Here is a 26,628-nt window from a genome sequence, read left to right on the forward strand (position 1 = left end):
GACTGGGTTGTCCCAGCCACTCTGGGCAGCTTCCAACATAATAAAACCTCAAACATTAAAAACTTCCCGATACAGGGATGCCTTCAGATGTCTCCTAAAAGCTGTATAATTATTTATCTAGTTGACATCTGATGGGAGGGCACCCCACAGGTCAGACAACACTGTATGTGCTCATATATATTTATTCCGCCTTCCATCCCTATCCATAGTGTTTCTGAAGGTCACAAACTTGAAATGACCTGTCGGCATTGGTTGTTGCTGTTTTTAAATAGGCAGTTGGAAATATTCAGTCAATGTCTTGATTATTATGATTAGGATTATTAGATGGGCCACTGGCCTTTATATACACCGGTGGCCAATATTGTGGCAGCCTTTAGGAAAAGTTGTATTTCTAAGGCTTGGCTCACAACATCAGTCTTTTTTTTTAGAATAATACCATGAAACAATATCCCTGGAGGTTGCTTGATAATGTCCCAGTGGTTGTTCCCGTTTTGGGCATACATTGGATCACCCATCTTCAGAAGCACATGGCATTGGGCTTATCGGTCAGGCTTATGAACTCGCTGCAGTTTTTGGAGCTGAAAATCGAACATGAAAATGATGAAATGGTTTAAATTAATGCCTTGATACTTGTGTATTCCAAAACGTTTGCAGTTGACGAAAGTTAACCCTGGCTTGTGGTACTGGAAAGATGACAGCCGAAGTCTTGAATTTGTATGGTAAGGATTCAGTGTCCCTTTCGGTCTGACTTTGTTGCTTTTCTGTTTGTGGTTATTGTGATTTCACATCACTTGCCAGTGAGCTAGTTTATGAAGCGCCTGGCCCTTGCAGCATGATTCCCCCCCTCCCTCCATGCATAGTCCATTAAAAAAATCAATAAAACCAATGGAATCTACAACACTTCCAACAATAGCAGATCATAATCAGCAGGATGAAACCAATACATTTTAGTAAATAGAATCCTTGTTTTCCTAAAGCATGGAGGAACTGAAATGTTTTTTTCTTTGCCTCTGAAAGGAGGCAAATGTCAGGCCTGATAGAGCTCTTGACAGGGGTTTGTGGTAAGAAGAGGTATTCCACAGTATACCAAGAGTGACAATTGAAAAGAGCCTGAGTTTGCACGATGCCACTCTTTCCAGCTGTGAAAGCGTCTAGCAGTATGCCTCATCTCTCCCTAAGTGCAATTAGTCCAAACATACCCATTCCTTCAATCTCTGCAAGAATAAAAATTAAAACGTCTCTGTAATTTTGAAGCAGAAGATACCCCACGCTGATTGGTTGAGCATGCTGTGATGTCATAAAGAACCACCTGTCCAATCCCTGAAGCTGTTTTCCCCTTCGGTATTCATTTTTTTTTGGGGGGGGGATTATTAAGAATGGAGGATTAACAGATCAACTCAGAAATGTTGTGGATAGTGGGGCTTTGGAAAAAAAATCAAGTATCCCAGCTGAATTATAGTGGGCTGGGGCACCTAAACTGGCATTGGACTTGCTGCCATTCCTCTCTGCTGGGCTCACTCTGTGGTTGAGAGATGCATGGTGAGCCCTCTTTCCTGTGTAGTTGTATGAATTGCCACTGCCATTACTGCAAACTCGCCTCTGTTTGGTATTGCAGTGCCCACCCTAAGGAGGAAGATAAGGAAGCTAAGGATAAGTCTAAGAAAGGGAAAACCATCCACTTCCAGGAGACGCCCACAATAACGCCAGACAGGTGACCCAGTTTAAAAATCAGCAGAGCTTGAAATGCCCTGACTATAGTCTGTGGTCTTGGCAAGTGTGTAAGAAGTCCTGGATTCAAATCCCACACAAATCCTGTATGTGGGGAAGGGAAGGGGAAGAGACTGGACGTACCTTTGGGGATGGAACATAGCTCAATGCAGAAGGCCCCAGGTTTGATCCCCAGCAAAGACCAAGGCCTGTGATCCTGGAGAGCTGCTGCCTGCCAGGGTAGGCAGTACTGGGCTAGATGGAGAAATGGTCCGAGCCTGACCTGGATGGTGAGGGAATCCCACCGATGTCACCAATTCATTTATTTTTAAGAAATAAAATGATAGGTCTTAAAGAGTTCTCCTTTGTGACTCTTGAGACAGGAGTTCCAATTCATTCTAGGTAGGCCTGCCTCAGGTGCACCATTAAAGGGAAGCAAATGGTCAATTATTTGGTCTATTATTATATTGTTGCCATTGCCACATTGCCATTGTTGCTATTCGGATTTTGTGCCCCAACATCACAGGCTGCCTCTGTGCCTGCTTAGCAGCAAATGCGTTTGGGCAAGCAGACATTTCCCTGCAGACATTTCTGTCTGTTAAATGGGAACAATAGCAACACAACAACACAGGCATGTTTTTTTGAGCCTAGGGCTTGCTGATCAGAAGGTTGGCGGTTCGAATCCCCACAACGGGGTGAGTTCCCGTTGCTCAGTCCCAGCTCCTGCCCACCTAGCAGTTCGAAAGCACGTCAAAAGTGCAAGTAGATAAATAGGTACCGCTCAGGCAGGAAGGTAAACAGCGTTTCCATGTGCTGCTCTGGTTCGCCAGAAGCAGCTTTGTCATTCTGGCCACATGACCCAGAAGCTGTACGCCGGCTCCCTCGGCCAATAAAGTGAGATGAGCGCCGCAACCCCAGAGTCATCCGTGACTGGACCTAATGGTCATGGGTCCCTTTACCTTTACCTTTTCACATATTACACCATACATACATCTGATGTATCTCCCCTTCCCTCTTCTGCACCTGCATCCCGTAATGCCTTAGCTACAATTGATCGTTTGAGGATCCACCCCCTCAAATGTGAGAAAGAACGGGTCTACAAGCCATCTGCATCGGTAGAATGGGAAGACGGCTGTACAAAGTGACCATTTTAATCACTGCATCTTGCAAAGAGTTTGCCCTCCAAAGAATCCTGGGAACTGTAGTTGCTAGGAACCCCCTCTTGGAACTACAATTCTCAACACCCCCAAACTACAGTTCCCAGGATTCTTGGGGGAGGGAGCTATGGCTGCCAAAGTGGTATGACAGTGCTTTAAATATGTGTTGTGGATGTCCTAAGTGCCGCCCCTCTGTGAATATTAGAGGCTTGAGAGACCAGTAAGGCAGCTTCATGTGCCCATAGGAGGCTGAATTCTGCCTTTGTTTTCAATGTAATCAAATTTACCTGGAAAGAGAACACCCCAGAGTTTAGCTCCAGAGTTGCCTTGGCATGTGTCCAGTTAAATGAAATGCAAGTCCTACCCACCCTGCATTTTATCTGCAGACTGGATCCTGTTTATTTCCGAGATATCTTTGCCGTACGGAAAAGTATCCAAGAAGATAAGTCGCCCCGGCTGTTGAAGCGAATGCAAAAGGAACTGATTTCTCTAGAAGACGTTAAGTGTAAGTGTGGGTGCTGAATTGCCAAGTTGTTTGCAGCTTATTGATTTTATCAGGCGTCCTTGAGATGGTTCCAAGGGTTGCTGATTTCAGTGTTATCCCGAGTCAACAGGACTTGTTTACGTGGCCTAAATGGCTTGTGTCCAGCATATCTAAGAATCATAAAAGCATCACATTGAAACAGCCTCTTTGTCCCATCCAGCTGTGGGAGCCAAGAGCACCGTCCACCTTAACAGTCTTGCACAAAACCAGCAACGGGAGTCCTATGCGCTACAGACCAAAACAGGGAGTGGGTGTTTTGCAGAAAGGCTCCAGTCATGGAAATAACTGGACTTGAGTCATGCAAGATTTCCAGTCCATATGGAGCAGGGGAAGGCAGAAAGGCAAGCTCCTCTTCTATATTGCATCATGGTGCCAGCCTCTTCTTTCACAATGGCGTCTCCGTAGCATTGGTTACAACATTTTACTATCTTGGATTGCACAAATGGGCTTCATTATGGTTTTTGCCCAACACATGTAGGTGTGGCCAAGGGTCTGACAAATGTTTCTTAATGGACTGGTGAGTAGCAATAGGTTTCACTTGGTAATCTGGAAATCTCTCTGTCTTTCTCTCTCTCCTGCCATTGGGATGTGATGTGAATCGGAGCCTATGGGAAGGGCAGAGAAGGTGCAGTAAGCCTGAATCTCAGGAGACTCAGACAAAGAGCACTGCTTTTTGCTGGATTGGAAACAGTGGGGGACTGAACTGGAGGGGACATTTATTAACTAGGTTTGCCATACATCTGGAATTTACGTCTGTGGTGGAAATCGCGGAAATGTCCAGGAAAATCTGAACGTATGGCAACCTATTTCGGCAGTGTCGTTTCTGGCAAATAAAGCTCAACAACGCTGCCCGGAAAATGCTCAATAACTTTTCTGACCAGATTTTCATTGTTTGAAACATGGCGCCAACCCTAATTAAATCATGCATACCCCACCTTTCTCCCAGAAGCTCGAGGTAGCATAGCACAACAACAGCCTTGCAGGGTAGGTTAGGCTGAGAGAGAGAGAGAGAGAGAGAGAGAGACTGACTGGTCACCCTGTGTCTTTCATGGCTGAACAATTTGGACCTGGGTCTCTTGGCTTTTACTCTTCTTGAACCTTCAAACACTACACTACTCTGGCTTCGCCTGAAGGCATACGTAGCTTGCTTTTGTATATCTGCAAAGAAAGCAAGTATTACAAAGGCGTTATTTCACTGCACGTTTGTTCGACGAAAACTAAAGCTGGTTAACTCCTGGGATTTTTCACTGCTTGGAAAAGTGCAGAGCAGGTAAGCACATTGAACGCAGCAGTGCACCTAAAGGTATTCTCATGTGCTGCAGTATAGGCCTGCCCAGAGCAGACTATTCAGAATGCAGGGAGAGGGGGAAGGAAGTGGGCATGTATTTTCCCTCTCATCAGCAGCTTCCTGCCTACCCGTCTCTCTGTTGTGTGGCTTTTCAGCTTCCTGTGCCTGGCATTTAAGCCCCCTTACGTTTCTTTGTAAATAAGGTGTGGTATAAATCGCTAAATCAGCTGTAACAGTAATAATAATTTCTAATTACAGGTAGGTAGCCGTGTTGGTCTGCCATAGTCAAAACAAAATAAAAAATAAAAAAAATCCTTCCAGTCTCTAAGGTGCTACTGGAACAGGTGGGTAGCCGTGTTGGTCTGCCATAGTCGAAACAAAATAGAAAATTCTTTTCAGTAGCACCTTAGAGACCAACTGTGTTTGTTCTTGGTATGAGCTTTCGTGTGCATGCACACTTCTTCAGATACCACGTATCTTCAGATCGTATCTGAAGAAGTGTGCATGCACACGAAAGCTCATACCAAGAACAAACACAGTTGGTCTCTAAGGTGCTACTGAAAAGAATTTTCTATTTTGTGCTACTGGAAGGAATTTTTAAATTATTTCTAAGCGCACTGTTTCCCTCTAGCATTTCAATGGTGTGGCCCTAGGAGGACTGCCTTGCAATTTTCCCTTTGAAAAGTTGAATCAGCTTCGAAAAACGTTGCAAGACCTTAAATTTGGACTGGGATTCTGGAAATCTTTCAGGGTGGGAAAGACTGTCAATCCACAGTAGGCAAGTTGTCAAAATGTGCTAGAAGAAGTCGCATTCTTACGAGATGGAAAACCCTGTGTCTGGGTAATAGCATTTCAGAGCAGACTGCAGGTGGGAGTAAACATGATTTACTTCTGCCTCCATACAAAGAAGAAGAAGAAGAAGAAACCCCTCCACACTCCATGTAGAAAAATAGATGATGTGGAGAAGGCTAGACTAGTACTCTGCGTGTGTGTTTTTAAGCACATTTCCCCCTTCAAAGGATTATAGGCACTGTTGATACATTTCCCAGTAACCCTTAACACACTACTGTGCCCATAATTCTTTGAAGGGTGTGCCTGTGTGCTTTGGATGTGCTTCAAAGTCATAATGTGCCTACAGCCATTAAGAACCAAAATAGATGTAATTTGTATTTTTACAAGCGTGTGCATTAAATGCAAAAAAAAGCCCTAGTATTAATTTGGCGCCTTTCCCTGACTTGCTAGATTTCTATATGCAGGGACCGTTTTTGTACAGAGGAGCTTTCAGCCAAGCGAGTCTCACCTGCAGTCTAAAGGTGAACAACCCAGACACATTTTTACCGCCTCCATGAAAACTAGACCTGGGCGACTTGCTTACTCCTCTTGGGTCACGCCTGATGCAGCTTTGATAAACTCCAAGCCTGCCACAATAGTGACATGCCTCCATCACGCCACGCATCTCCTGGTGCCTAGCTCAGTGGCAGAGCACATATTTTCCAGGTAGAATCTCTGGGATCTCTGACGGAGTCCTACACCCAAACCGCACCCACTTCTGCGCTCCCTGTGGAAGGAGGCATGCTGTTATCTTAAGGTGAAACAAAGCAGGGCAAATAAAACCAACCCAAATTTAATGGGCTGTTTTCCTTAACTCCCATCTCAAGTTACACCAATCCCTAAATATGTCTACTTGGAGATAAGTGAATTCCATGGGATTTGTTCTTAGTAAGCGTGTTTTAGGATTCCCCAAACACCTTGCATAGTTTCTTCTTTCTCTGTCCCTTTTCCTATTTTTTTTAAATCATATTTATTGATTTTCCAATATATATTTCCAATTACCAATCGAATTACAATCCAAATTAATTATACAATTCCAATTATAACAATTCCAATTATACCAAATTTCTCGTCAACAATCCACAATTAATTCTTGCTGCGTCACACCAGCCGGAGATCCTCCATTACTATTTAAATCAGTCCAAATCTTATTTCAACTCCATACAGTTTATTTATTGTAATTTCCAATCTAATTTGCATTCAGTCTTTAAGGTCCACTTGCCATTTGCCTGTGAAAGTGGATTTTCTGGGGGAGGTTTCGCCCGTGTTAAGTAGATATTGAGGCAAAACAAACGGAGATTCCAGAGCTTACCCCCCTTCTTTTCCCTCCTTCACATACCAATGTAAAGTCCACGTCTTCTTCCAGTCTTCATTCTTAATCACTCAGGGCTGCAGTTTACAACATTCTTCCCACTCCTTTGTCCGAGACATGCCCAAAATCTTTAAGCAAATTTATATATCCAATTGAAGGGGACGTGCACGAACGGGGCCGGCTCCAGGAGCTGCATCTGAAAACGAGCCCTATGTGCCCAGACCCCCCCACTCGGTCCCGAAGGACCCAAAGCGGGTTAAGGGGTACCGCGGGCAAAGGCAGCCCTCCCCGTCGTCCCGGGGAGGTGGGAGGCTGCTTACTCCCATCGCAGCCGCCAAATTAACTCGTGATAGATAGCAAAGATGTTAAAGTCCGCCATCCTCCCGCTTCTTTCTCTGTCCCTTTTCCTAAACTGGTTGTTGTTGGCACCTGTCTGTCAAACTGTTGGAGAGTTACAGCTCCTGCTTTGGCTGTAGAGACCGATATGGGAGAGACATGTTTTGTTGCAGCTGGGGCAGATGAAGGCATCCGGTTGTTTCTTCTCTCTGCGCTTCTCCGAGTGATCATTCCTCCCCTGGTCACTGCTGTGAATGCACAGCCTGTCTGTCCGTCTCCAGGCATTGCAGTTGTCTGCAAGGGATTCCCACACGGCGGGGTTGATCTTACCAGCCTTAATGTCACGTTTGCAGACATTTTTGTAACACAGAGTTGGTCTGCCAATGGGCTTGGTGCCTGTAGCCAGCTCCCCTTAGAGTACATCCTTGGGGATCCTGCCATCTTCCATTCTGCTGACATGGCCAAGCCCTAACAGTCAAAACAAATCAGAACTGGAAGCGAGTTCAGCGATTGTGATTTTCCATAAGTTTGACAAGGACCGGAGAGACTTGGGTTCAAATCCTCCCTAGTGTAAAGCTCACTAGGTGATTTGGGGACAGTAATTAATTTCTTCACAGCTTAGTTCACTGGGCTAGAGGGGGGAATAAAATGGGTGGACCACCCTGAGCTCCATGGAGGAAGTTTAATCTAAAAATATAGGCAAACAAAACTTGATTTATGTAAAAACCTTCTCTGAGATAGTTTGCAGACACTTTGCAGAGCTGGACGAGAATGCAATGCTACAGATTTTTTTTTAAATTTTTCATTTTGAATGTTTTCAGACGCTGCCCTGTTTCTGGCCCACGAAGACGACTCCTTTCACATCAATTCTTTCTCTTTAGTTATGAGGTATGCCATTTGGTATTTGCATTTCACAGTGCGATGCTTTCACTCCATTTTTTTTAAAAAGAAAAATATATTTTACGGCACCTTGTAAAAACCAAGTCAGATGTTAGCGGAGAGGTTGCCATATCCTGTGTCATCAAGACCTGAATTCTGAAAGATAACTTTGCCATATATACAATTCTGTGAGAGGGAAAAGGGCAGAAATCACAGCCATCACATCCTCAGGCAAGGACCCTTGCAGCTGCTTCTCGCTACACTTCCATTTTAAGTATGAAGTGGGCCTGTTGCAGAAATCTTAGTCAATCATATGAACTCACTAAGCAGACCTGGGGCAAGGGATATATGTGCTGCTTTTAGCGTTGCAAAGCAGGGCTGGGGAACATGGCTTTCTGTGCGGTCCTTGAAACACTTGCCAGGCTACTTCTCAGTCGGTCAGAACATGGTGCTGATAGTGCCAAGGTTGCAGTTCAATCTCCGTATGGGGCAGCTGCAGATTCCTGCATTGCAGGGGGTTGGACTAGATGACCCTCACGGGTCCCTTCCTGCTCTTCAGTTCTATGATTTTATGATCCTCCTCTCCCCAGACCACACCTTTCACTGGCTCAATGTTTGTGCCTGGTTGGAATTGCTTGCATCCCATCCACCCCCGCCTCCCAACCTTCCTCCAAGGACCTCAGGCCACGTGCATTATTCCCACCTCTTACTATTCCCACATCTTCACAAAAACCCTGCGAAGTAGGTTAGGCTAAGAGAGAACAGCCAGCCCAAGGTCACCCGGTGAGCTTTGTGGGTTAAGTGGGAATGGCGATGATTGGGAGGGCCAATTTATTACCCCTTATTCTAAAATCCGATTATGGTTAAGTGCCCCTCTGGATCTTCACACATAATAGACTGCTGGGATAGCTCAGTTGGTAGAGCAGGAGACCTTTAATCTCAGGGTCGTGGGTTCGAGCCCCACGTTGGGCATGAACGTTGGGTATCGTGAACGGCACCCAGGTGCCATTGCCCAGTGGGCTGCATTTAGCAAAGGAAAACTGCTCCCTTGTGAAGAAGTTTACATGGGTGACGTGGTGTTTTGCTCTGTTTTAAAAATCTGCTCTAGGTGCCGGCAGCTAGATGATTTTCTCATGGCTCTGCTGTACTATCTGAATTTTTATCTGGAAAAATTAGCCTTGGAGGTGAAACCCAGATCTTTCATGGGGTGAGTAAAATCGCTTGGATGTGTGTCTTAAGCTGAGTCTCGTAGCCAAGCTCCGAAGAGCGGGTCCTTGTAGCATGGGCACATTTCCTCCCTCAGATCTTGCGCCTCTCTGCTTCTCTCTTGTGTGCAAGAGGTTCCCCAAAAGTGCTGCTTTTGTAAGTTCCTGGCCATTCTGCTCCGAGTACTACTGCTGTAGTATCACAGAATTGTAGCGTTGGAAGGGACTGCGAGGATCATCTAGTCTAAAGGTAAAGGGACCCCTGACCATTAGGTCCAGTTGTGGACAACTCTGGGGTTGGGGCGCTCATCTTGCTTTACTGTCCGAGGGAGCCGGCGTACAGCTTCTGGGTCATGTGGCCAGCATGACTAAGCTGCTTCTGGTGAACCAGAGCAGCGCACAGAAACACTGTTTACCGTCCCGCTGGAGCGGTACCTATTTATCTACTTGCACTGCGTGCTTTCAAACTGCTAGGTTGGCAGGAGCAGGGACCGAGCAACGGGAGCTCACTCCATTGTGGGGATTCGAACTGCCAACCTTCTGATTGGCAAACCCTAGGTTTTGTGGTTTAGACCACAGTGTCATAAAGTCCAAAGTCCATTTTAGGGGCCTAATCTGGCCAGCCGGTCGGTTTCATTCGGCCTCTGTGGCAGCTTATTTCCTGGGGTAAAATCCTAAAAAAAGTCAACAACTTCAATTCTAAAAAAAGGTTAACATCTTTGGTCAGCCCTCACGGCCCTTCACTTCATCAAATCTGGCCCTCTTTGAAAAAAGTTTGGACACCACTGATTTCTAGTTCAACCCCCTGCAATGCAGAAATCTTTTGCACAACGTGGGGCTCGAACCCACGACCTTGAGATTCACAGTCTCATGCTCTATCAACTGAGCTTTCCTGTGACTCACAAGCTGGTGCACACCCCACGACGACAAGCAAGTTTAAAAGTTGGTATTGGGTTTGAAACGCAACAGTGCATAAGGTGGGTGTTCTCTTACTGCTACGTTCTGTGTTGGCCAAATCTCCAAAATCCTCTGCAAAGGCAGACCCAACTCCAATGCATTGCTGCAGCATAGACTGCCGAAGCCAGGCTATCCCTGTCTAGAGAGCCGGCCTGCCCTCCGAAGCTGGAAAAGGACATTCTGTGCCATTGAAGCTAGTTGTTTCTCCGGCGACAGTGCTGGATCCAACCTTACCCCCAGGTTCTGTACCTGCTCCTTCAAGGGGAGGGGAACTCCATCCAGGGGGCATTCCACTCACCCGGAAACGAAAGCTAGGGAATCAGCACAGATTTTACAGTGACGTCATGTTTAGAAAGGGCTATTGCTCTATAAATTCAGTGTGGGTGTGCTTTGCTTCAAGACTCAGTTTGTGCTGGTTAGAAAGATCACAAGCCGTGAGGCCTCAAGCCCAAGACCTTGGAGAGTTGCCAGTGCTCAGGGTGACTAATAGATGAATAGTCTGAAGTTGGGAGTCCAAGACCATTTCCTGTGATTCTGGGGGACACTTGTCAACTCCCAGGAGCTATTTGAGCCCATTGTTCTTCAGTCTCCTCTGACTGGTTCCATCCTTCTTTCCTGGGTCGTTTCTGACTTTCGTCCTCCACAAGGAGACTTGAGTCAATGCGTCTCAGCATTTTCGGGTCAGTCCCACCTCTCCTGTTCTCCTTCACGGCTGCGTTTGAGCTCAGTTCTGCACCGGTGGTTGTGGCCTAAGACCAGCGGAAGCTGGGGTGGTGGGTGTTGCACAAACCGTTGAAAAGTGGACAGAACTCTCCCTCCTTTCTCCACAAATGCACCCAAACCTACTTTCACTAATGCCTTGGCCTGGGTATCTCTGTTCTGTTGCCCCTCACATGTTGGCAAGGAGCACCAACCCTCTTGCTTCCCAGGGGCTTTCAGGAGAGTCCGCAACAGCTGAAAGCTATTTCCTGTATTGAGTTCAGGCATAATGTTGTCATCTCCCCCCCCCCCCTGTAACAGAGTTCTAGGTTGCCTTCCAAAATATAAATACCTTTCAAAGACAGCTTACAGAGTACACGTCAAAAAAATGAGTCGAACCAACTTTTGTTTGAATCGGCAGCTGCCTTATGCCCCAACACCTACCTGTTTTGTTTTGTGTTGACCCAGGTGAGATCTTAAACTAAATCATTTAGATTAGATCACCACCAATGCTTCCTTAGGTGTTGGGACATGATTCTATGAATGTGGTTCAACAACATCTGGATGTAGGCTTTGATGTCAGCATTGCTTGTGCAGGTTCTCTGTTGTTCACTTGTGTTCCTTTGGTGATGAGAGAGGTTGGGGTTGGCGTAAAATAGAAACATCGTCACCTGACCCCAGCCCCATCCATCTTCGTAAATCAAGAAATCTTTAATAAAAAATACTTTAAAAAAAATTAAAGAACAACATCTGGATGGCCACAGAGGATCCCCAGCCTTGAGGGAGGCCAATAAGGTGTGGCCATCCAAGATGTTGTTGGATCACATTCATAGAATTGGAAGGGACCTCAAGGGTCATCTAGCCGAGCCCCCTGCCATGCAGGAATCTCAGCTAAAGCATCCATGGCAGATGGCCATCCAACCTCTGCTTTAAAACCTCCAATGAAGGAGAGTCCACAACCTCCTGAGATACACCATCTCACTGGCCTCAGAAAGTTCTCCTGTTGTTTAGTCAGAATCTCCTTTCTTGTAACTTGAAGCCACTGATTCGAGTCCTACGACCAGAGCAGGAGAAAACAAACTTGCTCCATGATTCCCATCATCCCTTGGCTATTGGCTCTGCTGGCTGAGTCTGATGGGTGCTGGAGGCCAGCAACCTCTGGAGGACCACAGGTTAGCCACACCTGACCTACCTGGAGACATTCTAGCACACAACATCTTGGCCCTTCCTGCTCCTAATTTGCAATTACTCTACTGTTCTGCTGTATCACCTAATCTACTAATGATAATCCAGGCATAGTGGATCTTGCTTGCCTGACCAGAGTCTTGCTAGGCATTCCCAGGGCGTGCCACTCCAGCCCTATGATTTAATGATCTAATTGGGTCAGAATTCCCCGGTGCAGACATAGTGTTCCTGATCGTCTAACCATGAGTGGGAGAGTGCTCTGTGCAATGCGTTTTTTTAATGACTTGCTTCTTTGTTAAACAGGAAGCCCAGTGCCCTGGAAAGGAAAGAGATGCGGCAGAACCAAATCAACCTAGCAGTGACCAAAAAGCACCTGGCCAAGCTGTACTGCATCCTCATCCTCGGGCTGGGAATGTCCGATCAACATCACATGGCTTGCGGAAAGTAAGGAAACGGCTGCACCCAGCAAATGCTTTTCTGTAATGCCATCTGCTCTTTGCAGCAGATGTCGGGAATAAAACAGAAGAAGTGGGAACTTGGGTTTCTGAGTGGGTTGTCAAAACTCAATGCCCCTTGAGAGTCCTTTATGGAAACTGAAAGGGGGACGTGCCGCCTGATCCTTAGCGTTTTCACCAGGAAGCAAATCCCACAGAGTTCAGTGGGGAAGGCTGGAGAGCACCTGCTTTGCATGCAAAATGTCACCAGTTCCATTCCTGGCATGGGGAAGGCTCTTGTGAAATCCTGGAGAATAGCTGCCAATTAAAGTAGGAAATGCTGATAGTTCAGTTGTGGGTAGAGTCGTGGGTTCAAGTTGGGCAAAAAAATTCCTGCATTGCAGGGGATTGGATGAGATGATCCTCATGGTCCCTTCCAACTCAACAATTCTAAGATTCTGTGGTCTAGATGAGCTAATGGTCTAACTCAGTAGAAGGCTTGGCCAGTATGGTGTAGTGGTTAAGAGCGGTAGACTCGTAATCTGGGGAACCGGGTTCGTGTCTCCGCTCCTCCACATGCAGCTGCTGGGTGACCTTGGGCTAGTCACACTTCTCTGAAGTCTCTCAGCCCCACTCACCTCACAGAGTGTTTGTTGTGGGGGAGGAAGGGAAAGGAGAATGTTAGCCGCTTTGAGACTCCTTCGGGTAGTGATAAAGCGGGATATCAAATCCAAACTCTTCTTCTTCTTCTTCTTCTTCTTCTTCTTCTTCTTCTTCTTCTTCTTCTTCTTCTTCTTCTTCTTCTTCCTTTCAAGAAAAATGCATAACTTCCAGGTAAACCTGCACTCGGGAAATCTGTGCAAGGGTACAGTCCTAAGCAAAATATTATTGGGGCCATAAGGTCCCAATGAACTCAGTGGGACACATTCCAAAATGACGTCAGTTAGGATCGCAAGCTAAAATTCTCATCGTTTTTCCTTAGAAGTCACTAAAATCAGCAGTCATAGCCTCTAGGTGAATGTGTTTAGGATCTGGTGGCATGCAAATAGCTGTTGCAACTTAACAAAACTCATTACAATATTTGCTATCACATTTCTGTGATTAGGGCTACCACTGTCGGTTGCCTTGTCACAATGCCTTGCCAGAGAGTTTTGGGCTTGGCAATGGTGTGTTGGTAGACTGCACTATTCCGGCGATGTACTTCTGTGCTAGCTAATTTTTAGGCACTCTTACTCTTCTGAATAGCTAGGAAATTCTTGGAAGGGTGGCATGCCTTTATTCCCACACTCCTAGCTAAGGATGATCCCTAGCTGCCTCTGGCAGTTTGAGTAATTTCGGAGAGAGCGCTGAGTCTTAGCATTTAGGTTGCTGGCTATTTCACCTGGAGATCTGATGTGAGAGCAGCAGACTTGCATCCATCTCCACTCAATGCGTACGTTTGTAAAGAAGGGCAAATATTACATGACAGAAGTTCTGGCAATTGCTTCCAAAGGAAATGAAACTTGAGTAAGCTCTGTGCCTCTGGAACGTCTCAACACGCAAAGAAGTGGGATGAGTGTCACAGTATGAAGCAGGTCGCCATGGGGAGGAGCAAATACTTTTTTAAAAATTTATTTTAAATCCTTGGGCCAAATCCCTTGCGGTGACCACCACTTTACGAAGCCCATGAAAACACAGCAGCCCCTACCACATCTTTCCCAGCACGGCTTGCACTCCCATTAAGGTTGCCAACTCCGGGAAGAAAAACCAGTGTGGCCTGCTCTTGCGAGTTTAACAGATATTTTCTATGCAGAACTCAGCAAACAAGGCTTTTCATGCTATGGGGACAAAGACAATCTCCTTCTGCTTGCTGCAGATTTGGGGTCTGTTAAAAGCACTGCAACAGAAATAAGACAGCAATAAGACAGCTCCCAAACCAAAGCCTGCCAGTCTTACCAGTTGCTCTAGAGCAGGGGCATTCAGGCTTCAGGCTTGCTGGATCTATTTTGTATGTTTTGTTTGCAAGAACCTGAAGTTATACCAACAAGGACCAGGTACAAAGGGCATGTGTTGACATCTGTCTTTCTCAAGAGACAATGGAGTGTCGAGAGGTGAAGTCAAACCACTTTATTAGCAGCACTGAAGTGACCTCCCCAGGGCACAAGCCTGGGCAGTGTGTCTGGAGGTCCTGGGCTGCGCAGACGACAAGACACCGCCCCCTCTCGGACTCGCTGACGTGGTCCAAAGGAAAGCAGAGCAAGACGTTTGGCACCAGCTTGGCTGCAGGAGTTGCTGGAAGGCGCCATCCAATTTGCCTTAGGGACTTCACTCTGGATTTGTGTAGGGTTCACTTCCGAAGATGTCCCACAAGGCAGCGGAGGTTCAGGACCAGAGTTTTCCTTCTCACAGATGGCTTACAGTTAAAATTAAGGAACAGGGTGCCTCTGAGCCGAGGGATTTTAACTGAGCTCATAGAACTTCCTGACAGTAAGAGCTGTTGGACAGTGGAATTTGCTGCCAAGGAGTGTGGTGGAGTCTCCTTCTTTGGAGGTCTTTAAGCAGAGGCTTGACAGCCACCTGTCAGGAATGCTTTGATGGTGTTTCCTGCTTGGCAGGGGGTTGGACTGGATGGCCCTTGTGGTCTCTTCCAACTCTATGATTCTTTTCCCCAAAACTCATTCCTGCTTAGCTTTGTTCATTTCTGCAGCCTGATTTCGGTTGCAAAAGAGAGTTTCAAACAATTGGGAGTCTCGCAGCAAGCTACCCACATACTTGCCTTCTACTCAAGCCTGCCCTAGAGAGTTCCCCTTCTTATGTTCTCTAGCCACCCTTCTCTTGACACCAGCCCGGGGTTCCAATCTCTTCAGCTGGCCTCTGTTGCTGTTGACAGCAGCTTGACCAGTAGGCATTATCAGGTGGTCCTCTTGTGTTGTGAGAAGCTGAATCTGCTGGTTTCTGCTGCTAAAGGTGCAGGTCAGGGTGATCCCTCACTGCCCCCAGGCAGCTAATAACACTAATGGTGGTGGGAAGAAGGGCTGGTACTTACCTTACCTCATTCCAAATGAAACATATGAAAAGGAATGGGGGAAATTTCTGGTATATATGGATAAGACGTTTGGAATATGAGAACACCAGCACTATGAACTGAAACTCAGAACTGAATTTTAAAATTCTTTATTGGGAATTTACAATGAAAGAACAATACAATGTATAGTATAGTCAGTAGATACCAATAGAACATATGGATGCTGTGTGTAAGATATAATGGGGAAAATACGATAAAAATTACTATATGACAATACATACAGTGGTACCTCGCAAGACGAAATTAATTCGTTCCGCAAGACTTTTCGTCTTGCGGAAATTTCGTCTTGCGAGGCACCGTTTCCCATAGGAACGCATTAAAATTTAATTAATGCGTTCCTATGGGAAAAAAGTCAGGGAGCGCCGGTCGGAAGGGGCGCCGGCCGGCACCGGAGCCGCGCGGCGCCGCATTTTAAGGCTGCAGCGAGCGAACTGTTCGCCCGCTGCAGCTTTAAAATGCGCCGTAGCTAAAAAGGCTTACCTTTTGGCTCCGGTGGGGGGGGGTTTCCGAGTCGCGTCCGCCATTTTGGATCGACTCAGACATGCGCAGTCGATCCAAAATGGCGGAAAACACCCCCCCACCGGAGCCAAAAGGTAAGCCGCGCCCCTCCCGACCGGCACGGCGCCGCGTTTTAAGGCTCCGGCGAGCGCTGCAGCTTTAAAACGCGGCGCGACGCCGCGTTTTAAAGCTGCAGCGCTCGCTGGAGCCTTAAAACGCAGTGCCGTGCCGGTCGGGAGGGCTTACCTTTTGGCTCCGGTGTGTGTGTGGGGGGTGTTTTCCGCGTCGCGCCCGCCATTTTGGATCGACTGCGCATGTCTGAGTCGATCCAAAATGGCGGGCGCGATGCAGAAAACACCCCCCCACCACCGGAGCCAAAAGGTAAGCCTTTTTAGCTGCGGCGCGACGCCGCATTTTAAAGCTGCAGCGCTCGCTGGAGCCTTAAAACGCGGCGCCGTGCCGGTCGGGAGGGCTTACCTTTTGGCTCCGTTGTGTGTGGGGGTGTTTTCCGCGTCGCGCCCGCCATTTTGGATCGACTGCGCATGTCTGAGTCGATCCAAAATGGCAGGCGCGATGCAGAAAACACCCCCCCACCACCGGAGCCAAAAGGTAAGCCTTTTTAGCTGCGGCGCGACGCCGCGTTTTAAAGCTGCAGCGCTCGCTGGAGCCTTAAAACGCGGCGCCGTGCCGGTCGGGAGGGCTTACCTTTTGGCTCCGTTGTGTGTGGGGGGGTGTTTTCCGCGTCGCGCCCGCCATTTTGGATCGACTGTGCATGTCTGAGTCGATCCAAAATGGCGGACGCGACGCGGAAAACACCCCCCCACACACACACCGGAGCCAAAAGGTAAGCCTTTTTAGCTATGGCGCGATGCCGCGTTTTAAAGCTGCAGCGCTCGCTGCAGCCTTAAAACGCGGCTCCGGCGGCTCACAGTGGTACCTCGCCAGACGAATTCGTCTTGCGAAAAACAGCCATAGACGAATTCGTCTCGCGAGTCAACTAAAAACTCGCAAAACCCTTTCGTTTTGCGAGTTTTTCGTTGTGCGAGGCATTCGTCTTGCGGGGTACCACTGTACTGGAAATTCACAAATGAGATAACAATGCAATATAATGTGTAGTTACAGGTAGGTAGCCATGTTGGTCTGCCATGGTCAAAACAAAATAAAAATTAAAAAAAATCCTTCCAGTAGCACCTTAGAGACCAACTAAGTTTGTTCTTGGTATGAACTTAGGTGTGCATGCACACTTCTTCAGATACTATAATGTGTAGTTATAGATACAAATGGAATACATGGACATTATGTGTAAGACATAAGGGGAAAATATGGAAACGGTTATTTAGAAAATTGTAACTATTGGAATAATACCTGGCAGATGATTAATTAAATAAGGAAGATTGAACTGTGCAAATTAAGAATAATTACAAAAATAACAGAAGAAGGAAGTGTGGAAGTTCTTTCCCTTTTTTTAGTTTAGTTTCTCTTTCTAGAAACTATCTATCTATATATATGAAATGGAAAATAAGATGTAATAATATTATGTGTAAATACCGGTAATATGTTTATTTGGAAATTCAATAAAAATCATTTAAAAAGAAGAAGAAGAAGGGCTGGTACTGGGAAGAAAAGATGGCATACTTGAGCCTTGCCTGCTTTGAATCACTCTGTCTCTCTCTCTGGCTTTCTTCCAATATGTGGCTTGGAAGGGCAGGGGAAAGCCCCAAACTCTTATAATGACATGCAAAGCACAGGTCTACCTTGGCAGGTCATTTCCTTGACGTGTTTACGAATCAAGTTTATTTCTCCTGCACCAGCTCGGGCATCCTTTCTCTGAGCTTGGTGATGGTGCAGAGCAAAAGAAACAAACAGCGGCAGCTTTATTTCAGATTGGTTACACTCCCCAAAGCTTGCATGGCTGTTTTGTTGTTGGCAGGAAGCTCATGCTTCAGAACCAAAGCCGCGTTTATTCAGCGCGAAAGTCCCCATGGGGATTTGCCTTCCTGTTTAGCTGGACGTGACCTGCTGCAGGGGCCTGCTGGCCTGTGCTTTTTCAGAAAGCCCACGAGACTGCCGGAACGGAGAGATGAGAAGTTGTCTTGGCAGCTTTAGGTGAGCACCCTTAAAGATGTGCAGACTACCAGCCGGAAAGTGAAGGCTGTCAGGGAGCACAGTGCCCAGGAATGAGCTTTTACTGATATGATTCCAGTGCGAAGCAGCAGGACTCAACCAAATTAACTTGCAGGAAGAATGCCAGTGAGGCCTTAGCTAGGGTTAGCAGACTTGGCAGGAACACAGAGTCCCTGAGTACCATGTTTTACAATCTCTTCTGAATCAGTGTGTGTGGCGTTCACCCCTATAGGTTCTCCAAGGGTTAACTTGGCAGGGAGGAGCTTGACCAATGGGAGCTCTCCAGGCAATTAGAGTGTGGAAGGATGACAGTTAGAGAGGATAGAAAAGGCAGTTAGAGGTTAGAAGTGAGACAGTTGAGTTGAGTTGAGTTAGGGAAGGATAGAGAGAGGGAGATAGAGCCAATGATCAGAGCTAGAGCAGAGTGAATAATAAACAGGAGGCATTAGGGATAGTTATTGGAATACTAGGTAGAGAGTTGATATATACTTAGCTGAATAACCATGCAGTTATATTAAACATTTCACCAAGTCATTTGAAACCATTACGCTTTGTACACACAATAAAGAAACTTATGTTTTATTTTACCAACATCTGAATCTGAAGTGAGTTATTCATTGCCAGAGTGAATACTGGCTGGTGGCAGCGGTTATACCATATGTCGTTGGGGCAGTTACCAATAGACCGTTAAACGTCCGGGGGTGCTGCTCAGGTCTGAGTGAGTGACCGCGACAGTGTGTTCCTGTGGAATCAAGAGTTTTGCTCCCCCTGTCCCCGTCCTAGAGTTATGAAATATACTCGGAGTCAAGTGTGGATTTCATGCTCTTTATTCAGCTCATAGTAGCGAGGAATGGAAGTTTCCCCAAAACGTCGGCTTTATATACATTATTTACACAATGGGCCCCACGTGATTGGCTAATTCCGGGATACTCCTGTACGCCAATCAGGCTGCAGAGTCACTTCCACCTGGAGCTGGATTGGGTGGCTCCTGCGGACCAATCAGACTGCTGCATTCTGAATCCTATTGTTCTAGGACCAATCAGACTGCTGCATTTTGGATCCTATTCAACTCAGTACATAAAAGGTTAGGATTTGAGTGAGGCTTGGGCACTTGAACCTTGGAGGGCCTCATAGAGTAGGCACATCTGCTAAGTTGCATGGAGCAAGAAAATGCCCCAGAGCTCATTGAGGCATCTGGCTTGCAGCTGCTTTGGTCCATGAAAGGTTTGGGAAGGTTACAGACAACCTGTACTGCCTCAGAGCTGGCTGTGCACAGAGACAGCGCTGGCTTCCGGATCGTAGGAAGCTGCCTCAAAGGAGATCCATTTGACCATCATGCCCACCTGTTATCTACTCTGACTGGCAGTGGCTCTCTGAGATCTCAAGCCTTTCCACCTCACCTGCTACGATTAGACCCCTTCCAACTTGATATACCTGGGATTGAACCTGGGACCTCCTTCATGCAGAGCACCTGCTGCACCCTTGTGCTATGATCCCAGCAGCGGCTCAACCCTGCCAACCTCAGGCACCACCCATGATTTTTAAGGCTACCTACAATCCCTAAAAGTAGCTTGGCAGCTTGGTATTATATGTGTTCCCTCTCCCTGGGCCGCCTAGCCTGCCAAAGGACTCCCCTTGTGTGGGGAACAGGATACTCAACACCTCGACTCACCTAAAATAACTTCTTTTTCCTCCCCACATTTCTTTCTTTCTTTCTTTCTTTCTGGCCTTGTGTCAAAGTGCCAAACCCGAAACAAGGGACACGCCCTGACTTTGAGCTTTCTTCTCCTGCATGTGCATGCGCTTTTCCTGCACCCCCCCCCCGGCAAGGAGACCAACCAGGAAGCATCCCTTTCCAGGCTTGTGAGAGGCATCAAGGACAATAAGAAACGGCTCTTGGGTTCGGGACAGGTCGGGTGCTTAAAAGGGCAGCGAGAGGAAAGGGAGAGAAGTGCCGTGGTGACAGAAAAGGAAGTGGACAAGAGGTGAAGATTCAGGGACATTGTAAAAACTAAAGAGAGGACCAAGCTGGACTCTGGACTCTGGCCACTTCCAGGCAACCTGTTTGTTTCACATCCATCCTGATATGTTTGCAAACATTATGCAGGGAGGTTAGACGATGCCCGCCTATTTATTGTGCATTCGTTCAGATTTGTTTGTGAAGAGTTTCAATGACGTTGTTGTGCCAAGCCAAAATGATCCTACGCTTCCCAGTGTGTTTGTCCATCACTTATTGCCAAAAGTTCTGGGGGGTTTTCTTTTGGGGAGCTGGATTTGTTGTGCACCTCATTGGGCTTTGGTTGTGATGGAATTGCCTCCGAAAATAGCAACAGTTTAGGTGCACCTTTTCGTATCAGAAGTTATATAAGATGGGGTTGTTGCTGCTGCAGCAAGTGTAGTTTTTCTGTGTGACCAGTTTAAAGTCGCTGTCAAGGGGAGAGGAGACTACTTCATGCATCAGAAGGCATCATGCCCTCATTTATAACGAGTTAAAAAAGATGTTCAAGCTCCCATTCACTAAAAGACCCGGAGACTTTCTTATTAGGAATCATGGCAACAGAAATCAAGAAGAAGGTTAGACCACTATTCATGTATGCCACAACTGCTGCTGCCAGGATTCTAATTGAGAAAAATTGGAAAAGCAAAATCATTTCCTCAAAAATTGAATGGCAGACCAAACTGTTAGAATACCTAGTTAGCAAGGATAACAGGGTTAGTGAGAGGAAACTCGATACAAGATGTTAATAAAGAATGGATAGTGATCAAAGAATATCTCAAAGGTTACTGTGATAACAAAAGCTTTATGGCAGACATTGAATGAGTCTTGTGACATAACGTAGTATCGGAGGAAACTAGAATAAAGAAGGAGAAAAATGTTTTCAGGAAACTGTGTAAAAAAATAATAATTTCAAAATAGTACAACGGGTATACTCGGAAGGTTCTTTTTATTATAAATAAAACCATCTTCTATCTCTTTTTCTATTTCTTTTCTTTCTTTTTCTTCTTTTTCTATATTCTTTTGTATATTTATAATTTGTAATGTCTGAAATGCAATGTTTTATATTGTATGTATTTTAAGTTTTTTCTATTATAAAGGTTGAAATTAAAACAAACAAACCAACGAAAAACAGAAGGCTCATGTCCCGGGTTCAGTTCGTTGCATCTGCAGCCAATTGATACGAGGCAGCTGGGCTGCAAACACACCTGAGACACAGGAGAGCCCCTGCCTTCTGCTTCTGCAGCAGCAAAATCTATGTGAACTTGGGCGGTGCCTTGCCACCCGCGGGTGCCGCACAGCTGCAGGTTCAGCAGCGTCCTGTCAGCCATCCTCGTCGCTTGCGGCACAGGGAGTGATTTTCCCTCTTCTTGTCGATTCGGCAGGGTGAGCCGCACCAACTCCGTGGTTAATTGTAGGCTGAGTACAGCCGGTGGCCCAGCCCAAAAATGCTGTGCATGCAAGAGTCAGCATGACAAAATTGTTTAGTGACCCAACCAGAAAGCCTGGCTCTGAATTCCAAGTATTGCAAACAACCTCCCCCCCCCCCCCCACGATTCAGCTGCAGGGATAGAGTGAAAATAAATACAGGGTGCCACTCTGTACCTTAGATACTTGCATGTTGGGCAGAAATTCAGAGCTGTAGCTTCCCCCATTCATGTCAGGAATAGCCAAATGACTTGGGGTTTTTCAGCATCTTGAACAGTGCCCAGAAAACAACTGGCAGCCAAGAGGCTGATAAAGGCTGCTTACCTGGTGGTTAATTTTTAAGGAATATTAGTAGACAGCACCAGGACCATATTATGAAGATCCTTATCTGCCCCTGGTCAAAAGAGCCTTGAATTCCACTGTCAAGAAAAGGAGAAAAGGAAGGAAGGAAGGAAGGAAGGAAGGAAGGAAGGAAGGAAGAGTGCAGGGCTGAGCATAGAGATGTCCAACTGTTTCACAACCTCTTGCAGGCAACCTCAAGGGAGCTTTGGAATCTCTGGCGTAGAGAACTTTAGCACACATCTGAAAATGTGAAATATCAGGAAACATATTCCTGGGGAAGGTCCGTAGCTGATGACTGCTAGAGCCAATCCTGCGGGTGGCAGTTTTAGTCCACAGTTGAGGGCCCCCAGGTTAGGAAGGTTAAGCCTAAAGCAGGGGTGCCCAAACTTTTTTCAAAGAGGGCCAGATTTGATGAAGTGAACGTGTGAGGACCAACCAAAGCTGTTGAGCTTTTTCAAAGGATTTTACCCCAGGGGATAAACTACTGGATTAAACCAACCGGCGGGCCAGATTAGACCCCCCGAAACAGACCCTGAAGGGCTCCTTAGTCAAACTGAAGTGGGGTCACCAGCCCTTTGGGGCCTAAGAGCACATCTGTAATCTTCAAAGACATCTCTTGTCACAAAACGGCAACACCGTCCCCCAAAACAACATTTCACAGAAGCCCAACTTTCTCTCCGAGGATAAAAGGGCCCGGAGAGAGAAATTCAGCTTCAGCCCTAGAGGGGGAAATGCACACAAACACACTCTACTCTTTTCTGGAGGGTCTCATCCTGCCCCCCCACCCACTTGTGTGATTCCCAATCTTTGTGTGTGCAGAGCCAAAGTGTGGTGAAAATCTTGGAACAAGGCAGAGGTGATGTTGCAGAGGGGCCCTTAGATGGTATTTGCAGAGGACCTTGCCATTTTTTAAAAAGGGTTTTGTAGATTCCCCCCCCCCTTTTACTTTGTTAGTGCCTCACACAATGAAGAAGGAACCAGGCATATCTGGCTCAGGGACAGGGTTATGTAATATTTATTGCTGCCAGTTTCCTCTTGGGCAAATTTACATAAGGCGGGGGGGGGGGGGAGGACCTGCATTTTGTTCTCGCAGCTGCGTATATGAAATACACATGTTTAGTCAAATTTAGTGATCTTCCATAAGCCAGGAGGACGTTCTTGGTTTGAGACTGGGAGAGCGGCTAAAATAGGCAAATGATTTGGGAATGCCAACTTGACGGAGCTAAAAAAAGCCCCAAAACCTGGCCAGTTTCAATGCCATTAACATCAGTTTGATTCATAGCTCAAGCTTTCCATGGAATGGGGTTAAAGCACAATGGCCTCCTAGTGCAATGTGTTCTGGAGTTCTCACTGGTACAACTAGACTTGACGGGATCGGATGACCACAGCCATATAAGACCATTGCTTAAAAGCTTGCACAGGCCACCCATATGTCACCATGCCAGGTTCAAGGTTCACGCATTAATTTATAAGGCCCTTAACAAATTGGATCCAGGATATTGTAAGGATTGGCGAGTCCCTTATATCCCAGCTTGCATGGCTTGTAACTGCTGGAAACCATGTCGCCTGGGTTGGGGGCTGAAGCCTGAAATCCCCTCCCAACTGAGATTAGACTAGGACCCTCCATGTTGAATAATTCCTGGATGAGCTTTCGTGTGCATGCACACTTCTTCAGATACTTTACGAAGTACTTTCTCTGTTGCTGTCTGTGGATTTATTCTTCTCTTCCACATTTTAGGAGGAAAATATCAACAACACAGAAAGACAGGGATTTCTTTGAGGTAAGAGCGGTTGCCTGGAGGAACAGAGCAGCTAAGGGTTGTCTCATCTTTAAGATAAGCTGCAACAATAGTGCCTGAGTAGATCACCTCCATTTTATTTATTTATTTGTTTATTCATTTATTTTTGCATTTAGTGCTTGTACAACTTCTCCTCCTACGTGGCTTATGTGACGTTCAGACAGAAGAACCTCAAGGAAATCCAGCAGGAAGTTGGCCGGCTGCTCCGCTCAAACATATTCAATCCTGCTCTGAGAGAGACAGCTAAACCCAAGGAGTTGAAAACAGATGTGACCAAGGAGGTGAAGAAGGTCACTTTCCGCTATCGCAAGTATGGCCTCATTTTCTCTCTTCTCTCCTCCCCTCCCCCACCCGTTATTGGATGCATTGCAGATATTTATATTGGGGATGGGGAACATTTTTTTTTAGCCTTGCCAAGGCCATATGCCAGAAGTGGCTGGAGTCTTGCCAAGGCCATATGCCAGAAGTGGCTGGAGCCATACAAAAGTCAGAATTTTCTGCACATATCTCCATCCAGGTGAACAAGAGGCATTATTGTAGTTGTAGGGCACTTCCAAGCAAGGCAAATAAAAAAGTGCCTGAGGATCATAGAATCATAGAACTGTAGAGTTGGAAGGGACCGCAAGGGTCCTCTCTAGTTCAACCCCTTGCAATGCAGGAATCTCAACTAAAGCATCCATGGCAGATGACCGTCCAACTTCTGCTTATACACCTCCAAGCAAGAAGGGCCCACAACCTCCTGAAGGAGACCGTTCCACTGTCGCACAGCTCTTCCCATCAGAAAGTTCTTCCTGGTGTTTAGTCGGAATCTCCTTTCTTGTGACTTGAATCCACTGGGTCAAGTCCTACGCTTCAGAGCAGGAGAAAACAAGCTTGTTCCATCATCTATCACAGCCCTTGAGACATTTGAAGCTGGCTATTGTATCTCATGTATTCATATACTTTCCCACTGGTCATTCATTCATCCCATGTTTCCTTGTCACTTTCCTAATTGCAAAAAAAATCTGTATTTTTAGTCAAAACAAAATAAAAAATTCTTTCCAGTAGCACCTTAGAGACCGACTAAGTTTGTTCTTGGTATGAGCTTTCGTGTGCATGCACACTTCTTCAGATGCCAGAAGTGTGCATGCACACGAAAGCTCATACCAAGAACAAACTTAGTTGGTCTCTAAGGTGCTACTGGAAAGAATTTTTTATTTTGTTTTGACTATGGCAGACCAACACGGCTACCCACCTGTAACTGTATTTTTAGATTTGTTTCCCTGAGGCAATAGAGCGCTTTAATCTATTTTAATTCTGCAAATCTAAATTTCCGGTATGTGATTGAATTCTGCACCCCAAAGCCTGCAAAATGCTGTCAGTCGGAAGGTACCCTGTCTGACTTCACCCTTACTTGAACACCTTTCCCTTATTCATTATTTTATTTTATTTTTTGAACTATTTCTTAAAGGAGCACCGATGTAAGGCAGCCAGCCATCCGAAGCGTCATGGACCAGCGATCGCCGGTGCTTAGCACCTTGCTGCCGATGCCTAAGGACAGCGCTCAGTACCTTTTCCAGGACCATTACCTCCATGGTGGCAGAAGTCAGCCAGCCTACATTCCTGAAGAGCTGCCAGCCTTTTCCTCTGTGGTGCCAGAACCCAAGTAAGGAATGCAGGGCTTTTCTACGCAATGCGTGACCACAAAATCTAACTGGGAGCTGTGGCCTCTCTTACAAATATATCTGAGTTACTCATAGTTTCGAACCTATCTGAATATGCTCTAAATGTAGTGGGTGCACCTGCCTTGTTTGCGCATGTGATGGCCATGGGGAAAGCAAAAGGACATTGAAGACCCTGCTGGAGCGAAAGAGAGGAAAGCTAGCAGAATAGAACCCAATGAGTGCTTAACCAATGAGTTTTGGTAAGAACGGCTTGATCTCAAAAGGCACACTCCTCCATTGTCTCCCGAGACAGACGGATGCCAACAAATTCAGGCCAATGGACTACGTTGGTTTTGGTGACATGCATCCTGTGTGTCTGTTTCTTCCACCTGGCAACAATTCCATCTGCTTTACCCCGAAAGCAGAAAATCGGGAGAAGGGGACACCAGCTACCAGACTCTCCCATCTCTGTCTCTTTGTTTCTTATCCTGCCCATTCTCCAAGGAGCACAGGGCAGCCTACCTGGTTCTCCAGACACCCATTTTATTCTCAGAAATAGCCCGCGAGGGAGAACCGAGGGCCAAACTAGACCTTAGCTGTATCCTTAAGTGCAGTGTTTTAATTATTATTTTAAATGCAAACTGTTTTTTTAAAAAAACTTGTATTTCAGGGCGCAGATACGGAGCTCAGGTATTGCCTAGTTTGGCCTTGTGAGGTGATGATTGCTACAAGGTCACGTGGTGAGCTTCACAGCCGAGATGGGCATTTGGACCTTGGTCTCCCCAGTTCTGAATAGCACCCAAACCACTTTGCCATGGTGTTAAGCCCTACACTCTAGCTCAGCCAGTGCAGTTCCCTTAGCCCAGGTGTAATAGGTGGGCATCCACTCAACAACCTGGCTGTATTCTTCTTCTCCGGCAGGATTGGCATCATTGGATGCCCACGCCACAGATTTATCCCTCATACGCTTCAGCCAATCGGGACGCAGGATGCTGAGAATGAGGATGACGAAAGCATGAGTTCGGAGACAAGCATCTCTCCAGATGTTTCCCAGGAGCTGAATGTCTCCCTGAAGGTCCCTCAAGGCAGCGCGAGTCTCCCATCCGTGGCGGGCTCAAGGGCGACCACCGAAGCAGATTACGTTGAGAATCACTAGCAGCATACGCTAACCATTAGGGATAATTTTTGTTTAATTAAACT

At 46.5% G+C, this 26,628-nt stretch overlaps 1 protein-coding gene and 1 non-coding gene across 2 annotated transcripts; both read left to right on the forward strand.

Annotated features, from left to right (window-relative positions):
- Nucleotides 1–630: 630 nt before the first annotated feature.
- Nucleotides 631–26,612, forward strand: PPP1R36 (protein phosphatase 1 regulatory subunit 36; the record flags this gene model as incomplete). Its single annotated transcript, XM_033172771.1, has 10 exons — nt 631–719; nt 1,616–1,711; nt 3,251–3,369; nt 7,997–8,063; nt 9,163–9,261; nt 12,404–12,544; nt 23,725–23,767; nt 23,902–24,095; nt 25,236–25,430; nt 26,350–26,612. Coding segments are annotated over 10 exons (1,278 nt in total), but the record flags the coding sequence as incomplete, so codon positions are not given.
- Nucleotides 8,954–9,026, forward strand: TRNAK-UUU. Its single transcript has one exon. It is a non-coding gene; the product is annotated as a tRNA-Lys (tRNA).
- Nucleotides 26,613–26,628: the final 16 nt, after the last annotated feature.

The sequence above is a fragment of the Lacerta agilis genome, chromosome 1 (assembly GCF_009819535.1).
Source record: "Lacerta agilis isolate rLacAgi1 chromosome 1, rLacAgi1.pri, whole genome shotgun sequence".
Lineage (NCBI taxonomy): Eukaryota > Metazoa > Chordata > Lepidosauria > Squamata > Lacertidae > Lacerta > Lacerta agilis.